The 8,703-nt window shown below is 37.6% G+C and overlaps 3 protein-coding genes across 3 annotated transcripts; all 3 read left to right on the plus strand.

Annotated features, from left to right (window-relative positions):
* Positions 1 to 608: 608 nt before the first annotated feature.
* On the plus strand, positions 609 to 2,121 carry LOC120007965. Its single transcript, XM_038858457.1, has 5 exons — positions 609 to 869; positions 976 to 1,602; positions 1,678 to 1,827; positions 1,911 to 2,054; positions 2,116 to 2,121. The coding sequence occupies exons 1-5, from the start codon at positions 609 to 611 to the stop codon at positions 2,119 to 2,121; spliced, it is 1,188 nt and encodes a 395-aa protein (XP_038714385.1).
* An 810-nt stretch (positions 2,122 to 2,931) lies between these two features.
* LOC120007966 (ubiquitin-like-specific protease 1D) lies at positions 2,932 to 3,471 on the plus strand. The gene is made up of 3 exons (XM_038858458.1): positions 2,932 to 3,024; positions 3,103 to 3,213; positions 3,302 to 3,471. Exons 1-3 carry the CDS (start codon positions 2,932 to 2,934, stop codon positions 3,371 to 3,373), a joined length of 276 nt encoding a protein of 91 aa, XP_038714386.1. The 3' UTR covers positions 3,374 to 3,471.
* Positions 3,472 to 5,971: 2,500 nt separating this feature from the next.
* Positions 5,972 to 7,939, plus strand: LOC120007967 (protein FAR-RED ELONGATED HYPOCOTYL 3-like). Its single transcript, XM_038858459.1, has 3 exons — positions 5,972 to 7,266; positions 7,350 to 7,810; positions 7,860 to 7,939. The coding sequence occupies exons 1-3, from the start codon at positions 5,972 to 5,974 to the stop codon at positions 7,937 to 7,939; spliced, it is 1,836 nt and encodes a 611-aa protein (XP_038714387.1).
* Positions 7,940 to 8,703: the final 764 nt, after the last annotated feature.

An 8,703-nucleotide genomic window follows, 5' to 3' on the forward strand; every position in this document is an offset into this window, starting at 1 on the left:
CTTTGGTGAGCGAATTGTCTTCGTTGCCCATAATCTCCGTTCAGGTTAACGTCTTCTTTCAAATCTTCCGTCTTCGTCTTCCTCCAGCCTCCCACGAACACCATTGAAGCTCCTGATAAACAAAATCCAGAAAGCATCGCACTCCGTTGAAGCTACCGCACCCCATTTGGTAAGCTCCATTTCGTCTTACTCTATTAACATTCTACTGCTTTATACATCCACATGATAATGCCCATTCAATGTCGTTCGATCACCGCAGTTGAAGAAGCAGAAACCCTCCGTCAATTCTAAACTCCATTTCGTACACCGTATTTGAAGAAGCAGCAGTATAATCAGGTAATTAGAAATTAATATTTCTGTTGAGTTTAAGGGAATTAATTCGGTATTTGCGAATTAGGGTTTCGTTACTTTGATTTAGTGTTTTTAGATCCTCTGTATTAGAGCGTAATCATAGTTTGGCATTTGATTTTCTTGCGATTGTAGTTGTTATGATCACAAATAACTTATCGGTTACTTTTTTTAGTGGTATTTGATATGAAGAACATTAATCCATGGTACAAAGGTTGTGATTTGGGGTTTTTTTGGTCCTCTGTATCAGAGCAGTTACAATGGTGAAGACTAGGAGTTCAGGGGTGATAAAAGCTGACGAGTCAGCAGTTAGAGAGCATGAGGTTGAAGGTGAGGAGGGATTTGATGATGAAGAAGAGGTGGAGGAGGGATTTGATGATGAGGAAGAAGTCGCTTTGAAGGCCAGGAAGAAGAAGGGCAAGGCAGTTGCTCATCATGGAGATGTAGAGGAGCCTTCAGAGAAGAAGTCTTGTAAGAGGAAGAGTGAGGCAAAGGAAGACAATGGGAAGAAAAAAAGACTGGTTAGTTGATTGTGTTTAATTTTTTTTGTCAGTTGTGCATTAATATAAGTCTTGCGTTGAATTGATGTCTGATGAAGACTTCTTAAAATTTGGTGCGTTTATGCAGAGACCTAAATACCCTAACATGCGGTGTGCTCCAATGAGGCTATATGATACTATGGTGAAGATTAAAAAGGACGACGCAAAGCGTAAGGACATTGAAGATATAGGACTTGGTTGTTTGATTGAGATGAATGGTTTTGTTCTACACCGTGGCCTTGTCAATGCACTTTTTGGGCGTTTTGATCCGAAGAATATGGTGCTGAGGGTTCATGGACTTGAATTGAATGTGTCTGCCAAGGATGTGGAGCATGTGTTGGGGTTGAAGGACAGAGGTCTGGACATTAAGAAGCTGTGTTCCCTTGATGCTCAGAGTGATTTGCAGCAATGCAGAGCTGATCTTGGGTTTGAAAGAACAGGAGAAATATTTGCTGGTTATTTGGAAGAAAGGATAACAAGTCTCCCGGCTGGGCTGAAGCACAAGGCAGCATTTTTGCTATATGCGCTGCTTGTATTCCTCAGGCCAGAGACTGGTATGAAGGTTTCGGATTTGATGATTAGGTTCCTACCTCACATTGGTAGGTTGAAGAAATTCAACTGGGCTAGTTATGTCCTGGATGGCATTGTGGAGTGGGCAGAGAAAGTTGCAGAAAAGCCTAGAGGTTACATCGGTGGATGTGGGCTCTTTCTAATGGTAAGAAAGTATGATATCTTTCATATTATGTCATAGAACATAACAATTAACATATATTTTAACTTAATTGTACAGTTGTTTTACTTGGAGAGTGCACCCCTTTTGTCGCGTGATGTACTTCCTTTGACTGAGTTGCCATCTCCCCGATTGTGTCATCTAGGGAAGATGCAATTGATGGAGCTGCAGAAGGCATTGCAAAACAGGGGTGGCATAAGTGGTCTTGATGTAAGTATACTTAAATTACTAATACATCATTTAAATTTTTTTGAGGCAACTTATTTAATTTCTTTGTGTTGTGCTTATTGCAGATGAATTTTTATGATCCTAAACCACGAACCCAATCTATGCATGCAAAAGTAGATCATGGAGGTTCACCTTCGTCGTCTAGTACGAACTACTTGGAGGAGAAGTTCAGTGTGTTGGAGCAGAGGGTTATGACAGTGGATGATAAGGTCAGCTTGATGGACTGGAAGGTTGATACAGTTATGAGGGAACAGAAGCTGATTCTTTCAGAGATGAAATCGATGTTTGATTTGTTACGTACAACTATGGAGAAGATTCAACGTGAGATTCCTACAAAGTCAAGTGCCGTCAGTGAAGAAACTGATAATGCCTTCACTGAAGAAAAAAAGAATCCATCACCGAAGAAACAAGAAAGCAAAACGTCATCACTGAAGAAACAAATTAGCTCACTGAGTTGCAGGCGGACAACGCGCAATAAAGTGCATGGAAATGTCATCACTGAACAATCAAAAAAGATTGACAGTACTACATTTGAATCCTATTTACAGTAAGACATGAGTTTACGTAATTTACCTGGTAGAGTAGCTGTTATTTTCTGTATCTTATTGTTTATGGCTGCATATATATAGAAACTTATGGAGAAAATTGCCGGAGGATAAAAGGATTTCATTTGCATACATAGACTGCTTGTGGTTTAGCATGTACATGAATGCTTCCACTAAAGAAAAGGTGTTGGGGTGGATCAAGAAGAAGCAAATTTTTTCGAAGAAATATGTTATTGTTCCTATAGTCATCTGGTAGGTATTTCTGGAATCTTGATCCTTCTTTGTTTTTTCTTGTACATGGGCAACCTAACCTGGCTTCTTGTACGAATATCTGCAGGAACCATTGGAACCTTCTAATCTTATGCAACTTTGATGAGAGTATGCAATCCAAAACCAGAACTCCATGTATGATGTTGCTGGATTCTCTTGAAAAAGCTGACCCTAAGCGACTTGAACCGGATATAAGGAAGTTGGTATTCTTCTTTTGCAAAATTGTTGTTTCTTTGTAGCTGTAAAATTGATTTGCTTTTACATCTCCCTTATGCTTTCCAGATTTGTATGGGACATCTATCAAACAGAAGGCAGGCCTGAGGACAGAAAGTCGATCTATCGAATTCCATTCTTGGTGCCCAAGGTTAGCATAAGATAAGACGATTCCTTCACTGGGTCCTTCCTGTTGTACATTGAGCTTACGTTTTCAAATTCTCTGTAGGTACCACAACAGAGAGACGATGAAGAATGTGGGACTTTTGTTCTCTACTTCATAAACAGATTTGTGCAAGATGCTCCAGAGAATTTCAACGTGAAGGATTTCCCGTACTTTGTGAGTTTTTGCTATTGTTGCCATGTTTATTTCTTCAAATATGTTGACGCTCTTCAGTCACTGGTTGTTATTTGCTCTGGCACTGCAGATGGATCGAAACTGGTTCAGTGCCGACAGCGTCGATGGGTATTGTGACAAGCTTAAAGACCTTGAATTATGATTATCTTTTCTCTTGGCTGACCTTGTGTAGTGATTTCAAGCCTGCTGTAAATTCTAATCGGCTATTAGGTCTTAAGTCTGTCTTTTTGTTACTAAGATCATAAGCAGGTTAAACAATTTATTTTGAAACATTTATAATATTTGAGAATGCTTAAAGTTATATTTGAGATATGATTCCTTGAACGTATGTACCTGGACAAATGGTTCATAAAATTATATTTGATAGTGTTATGTGCTTCTAGAAGGTATTATGATTGCGCACAATTATGATCAAACCATTTTTTTAGTTTAATTTTTTTTAAATTATACCATTGTATGACCTAAATGTACGAAATCCAATCTCACCTCCACTAAGAGTGTCCACAGTGGTGCAATAGAAATTTTGTCAGGTTTTGGTGATGATAGGACTATCCTACCGGTAGGATACAATATGTATCTTATCGATATGATACTTGTGTATCCTACCGGTAGGATACTTGTGTATCCTACCGGTAGGATACTTATGTATCACTATATTTACACAATGGTAAATGTGTTTAAATAGTAATCAAAATTCGCTAAATAAAAATATATTTCATTCATTATATTTGATCAATGGTTATGGAATTTGATAAAACAACAACTAAATAATTTAATAATAATTTAAACGCATTTACCAATATTACATAGGTGAAATATATAATACATGACATATAAAATACACCGCAAAGTATCAGCATTTGATTACTTTTACAAATAATAATCTTATCCAGTAATTGTTTTATCATATAAAAAATATTTCTTTTCATTCAATCTAATGACATATTTAAGTAACGATAATTTATATGATTATTGTGATATCGAAATATAAATATGCATATTGGAGAGAGTAATTATTTTATTTGTATGTGTTGTACTAGAGATAAAGAATGAGAGGAGTCCACGTGGGCAAAAACTAAAAAGTAGAGCATCCTAGGTGTCAAAATAAGATAAATACTTGTTAGAGCCTCTACTTTATATATAGTTATAGATAGATGTATAGGTAATTCAATCTATCATATTGTATGTTATTCTAAAAATCATAGTTGTATAATATTACCATCCCATATAACAATTGACAAGTCAATAGGTTAAATCTAAATACAATCCCAATTTACTACCATGCTAAAATATTATATCAATCCCTAAACCATGAACCATAAATCATTATTGAATGATCTTAAACAAGTAAAACCCTAAACCCTAGAACCTAAACACTAAAGCCGTAAACCCTAAAGCCCAGTCGAGGCCATCGGTGATGTATTGGATTTCGATATGCCACTTATAAAATGACCCTAAACCGGAAAAAAACTAAACCCTATAACCTAAGCCCTAAATCCCTAAACCCTAGCCTAAACCCTGAAACGGCAAAACCTAAACCCTATAACCTAAACCCTAAAACCCTAAAACCCTAAACAAATGACATGTTACATGTTTGAACAATAATCGCATTGTTATTTGATCCATGATTTGAAGGGAGTAACATTAGTCCACTTGATCAACTTTTATAATATTTATAAATGAAATGGATCCTATTTCATTTAGAATCATCCAAACAAGAATTACATTGTTATTGATAATATTGTGGCAAACCATATTAATAATAATATAGCAAACAACTCGAAAGGAGAAAAACCCAAAAACTACTCGAGCAATTATTGTTCGATAACTCGAACAATAAAATTATCATACTCGAACACAAGAAACAAACCACTCGAAAGGAGATAAACCCAAAACTACTCGAACAATAAAATTATCATACTTGAGCAATTACATTATCAGCCATTATTAGTTGTGTGCACGTGACTGACAATTACAACTAAAATATTGTTTCGTGCCTTGCCTATATTTTCATAGTCCCAAGGTTTTGAATTAATTCATATTACCAAAAAATTAACTGCAAAATTCTCTCTCTCTCTTTTTGAATCTGGTACGAACCTCAGACTTCTCAAGCTTGCACTTACGAATCAATGGAAGAAGTCGAGGCCATCGATTCACCGAAGAAAACGTCTGAAAGGCATCTTGTGATTCTGCAACCAGAAGATGTGGTTGGGATGACTTTCGAAGGATGGCAAGAAGCGTATGAGTTCTACAACGCGTATGCTAGAGAGGTTGGATTCAGCACCCGAACTAACGATGTGAGGAGGATAAAGGGTGAGGTTAGAATGAAAGAATGGTCATGCAACAAAGAGGGTGCACGACGCAAGAAAGAAGAGAAAAGAGAGACTACTGGGAAACGTATTCGAGGAGAAATGGACCTTACAAGGTGCTCCTGTAATGCACGAATGCGTGTGTTGCTGGAGAGGGAGAATTCTCTATGGTCGGTGACCATTTTCGAGGTTGCACACAACCACGATCTAACCCCACCGAAAGAAGTGCGTTATTTGCGGTCTCACAGGAACATTAATGATTGTGATAAAGCTCAGATTTTAAGTCTTTACGAATCGGGCATCAAACCTTCAAAGATTATGGATGTTATGCTGAAACAAGCATGTGGTCGGGCTAATCTGGGATTTGGACCAAGAGACTTGTACAACGTATTGTATAGTCGTTGTGTCACCGAAATAACCAAGGGGATGCAATGAGAGCCATTGGTTATCTCGATTCAAAGAAGGGGTTGAACGATGGCTGCTTTCATGAGTACACTGCCACTCCAGATGGTCGTTTGGGAAATCTATTCTGGTGCGACACCATGTGTAGGTATGACTACTCATGTTTTGGTGATGTATTGGCTTTCGATGCCACTTACAAAACGAACATCTACAAGAGACCTCTAGTCATGTTGTTGGGTGTAAATCACCATTTCAGAACCTGTTTCTTCGGGTGTGCCATTCTCGTTGACGAGACGAGTGTTACTTATACTTGGCTTTTGCGAACGTTTATAAAGGCTATGAATTTCAAACGTCCGAAATCTATAATAACGGATGGATGCTTGGCAATGGCGGCTGCAATTAGGTCAGAGATGCCTAACGCTAGGCATCGCCTATGCGAATGGCATTTGGAGCGCAACATTCAAGAAAACCTACACAACGAGGAATTCACTAAGGAGTTCAAGTGGTTTACTCGGATGTCCAATGAAACCAGATTTGAGCAAGCTTGGAGTGACCTATTGGGGAAGTATGGGTTGACAGAAAACATGTGGGTGAGGGAATATCTGTATGGGAAAAAAGAGATGTGGTCTGATGCGTTTTTGAAAGGGCATTTTTTTGCCGGACAACGCACAACTCAGCGTTGTGAGTCAATGAATGCGCACCAGCACATAAACATGGGGAAGAGACTTAAGCTCCATAAGCTTGTAGTGGGATTCGATGCGGAATTCGAACGTCTAAGAGAGGGCGAATCCATTGCTGAATTCAAGACAAAATATGGGGAGCCAGTGATCAAAGGTCCTGTCTTACCGTTTGATAAGCATGCTGCGTCTGAATATACAAGAGCGATTTACAGCAAGTTCAAGTTCGAGATGGATAAATCGCATTTGATCAATAATGTTAATGTCTCTCCTGCTGGAAACAATCGTGTTTACACTCTTTCCAGGTATTTGAAACAGGACAAATTTTTCCATGTTGTGTTTAATGAGGCTGATGGGTCATACGAGTGCTCCTGCAGGTTTTTTGAATCTGTCGGGTATCTTTGTTCTCATTTGATTCATGTCCTTAAATGCCAAAATCTGGAGAAAATACCGGATTGCTTAATATTGACGAGGTGGACCAGAAAGGCCAAAGATTCAATACTTGCCAATGAACCCTCCGCAGTACCTCCTGAGTTATGTGTGATGGTGCGTTATGGTGCGCTGTCATCGATTTGCAATAGGATATGCCACTTAGCAAGTCAGACAACTACTAATTTTAATGATGTCCGGACTGGGTTGACAAAGATGTAATGGTTATACTTTGATTGTTTTGAACAATTTTGAATATTAATGATTGTTTGTGCGATTATGAACGTAATATTCTATGCAGGTTGAATGATATGTTGAGTGCACAGGATGCGCAAGCAAATAATCACGGGAGTGCAAATGTCATACTGGATCCTATCATCCCACCGCGTGTTGTTACAACAAGAGGAGTGCAAAACAATCCAGGTTCGAGTAGTGCAGCAGTAAGAAGCACCACGGTTCCAGTTGGAGGTGGCCCAACCAATGCATCCACAGGAACAAGTTCCATGGTTCCGAATGAAGGTGGCCCGAGCAGTGCATCTGATGAAGTCGAAAACATTGCTACACAGCGAAAGTGCACTGTTTGCAGACAACCAGGACACACAAAACGAACTTGCAAGCAAAAGAATACTGGGATGCAGGATAATATCACTGAAAGTGTGGGATATGATGACAACGTAATCCACTTGATGTCCACCCAAGGTTCTCAAAATATGCAGATAAATGAAGCTGATAATGTGCCGGTTAATGAAGATTCAGAACCAAGTTGGTTTTGAAATATGCTGATTTTGCATTTTGCTGGATGTTGTTGTAGTAAGCAAAAATAATCCTGTTACTTTCTTGTTACAATGTGCTGGGACAATCAGGTTTGTAATTAAAATGGCTTCATTGTAATTGTGCCCCAAGCAGATTATTTTCAAATATATCTGTGTGTACATAAAATATTCGAGTACATAATGGGCTAGTTTGGTAGAGCATTTACAAAGTAACAGATATGTCAGTAGAAATGGTGGTAGCAGAAATGCTGGACAATTTTAGTAGCAGAAATGCTGGCTGAATGCTGAGTAGGTGTTTGGTTGTACTTTTGCTATTAACATTTGTGATGTGTAGCATTTTGTGATAAATTACATGCAGGGGTATTATGCATATTTGTTGTATACGTTGTATCCAAACAAACAATTTAATTATTAAAAATAATATAATGACTTTTAAATTAATTAAAGATAATAATAAATTATAAATTACTTAATTTATTTATTATTTAATTTATCTTATAAATTCAATCGTGGAATAAGTAAGTATCGTCTAATTACAATATCCTACCGGTAGGATACATAAGTATCCTATCACTAGGATACATACCGTATCCTACCGGTAGGATACATTATGACTTTTAAATTAATTAAAGATAATAATAACATATAAATTACTTAATTATCAATTTGTTAGCATTTAATTTATTTATTATTTTAATTATTTAATGAGAACAATTTTAATATCCTGTTCGTGCATTCTATCCCAATAAATCAGGGGTAATGGTGGAATAACATTAACTTACCAGGGACAAAAATGAGAACAAATTACAAATGCTCCAAAAAAGCTCCTCTAAAGTAGCATGAGAGAGTTCAACGAAAATGCTGGTTAAAAATCTCTCGTTT

Source organism: Tripterygium wilfordii, chromosome 10, assembly GCF_013401445.1.
Source record: "Tripterygium wilfordii isolate XIE 37 chromosome 10, ASM1340144v1, whole genome shotgun sequence".
NCBI lineage: Eukaryota > Viridiplantae > Streptophyta > Magnoliopsida > Celastrales > Celastraceae > Tripterygium > Tripterygium wilfordii.

What these genes read in the sequence shown, in the direction of transcription:
- LOC120007966 (XM_038858458.1), top strand. Translation starts at nt 2,932, where the DNA reads ATGCTTTCCAGATTTGTATGGGACATCTATCAAACAGAAGGCAGGCCT. An exon ending in TTCCATTCTTGGTGCCCAAG is followed by an intron (nt 3,025 to 3,102) that starts GTTAGCATAAGA and finishes AATTCTCTGTAG; the next exon opens with GTACCACAACAGAGAGACGA. An exon ending in TGAAGGATTTCCCGTACTTT is followed by an intron (nt 3,214 to 3,301) that starts GTGAGTTTTTGC and finishes CTGGCACTGCAG; the next exon opens with ATGGATCGAAACTGGTTCAG.
- LOC120007965 (XM_038858457.1), top strand. Translation starts at nt 609, where the DNA reads ATGGTGAAGACTAGGAGTTCAGGGGTGATAAAAGCTGACGAGTCAGCA. An exon ending in ATGGGAAGAAAAAAAGACTG is followed by an intron (nt 870 to 975) that starts GTTAGTTGATTG and finishes GCGTTTATGCAG; the next exon opens with AGACCTAAATACCCTAACAT. An exon ending in GTGGCATAAGTGGTCTTGAT is followed by an intron (nt 1,828 to 1,910) that starts GTAAGTATACTT and finishes TGCTTATTGCAG; the next exon opens with ATGAATTTTTATGATCCTAA.
- LOC120007967 (XM_038858459.1), top strand. Translation starts at nt 5,972, where the DNA reads ATGAGAGCCATTGGTTATCTCGATTCAAAGAAGGGGTTGAACGATGGC. An exon ending in CGGACTGGGTTGACAAAGAT is followed by an intron (nt 7,267 to 7,349) that starts GTAATGGTTATA and finishes TATTCTATGCAG; the next exon opens with GTTGAATGATATGTTGAGTG. An exon ending in TAATGAAGATTCAGAACCAA is followed by an intron (nt 7,811 to 7,859) that starts GTTGGTTTTGAA and finishes ATGTTGTTGTAG; the next exon opens with TAAGCAAAAATAATCCTGTT.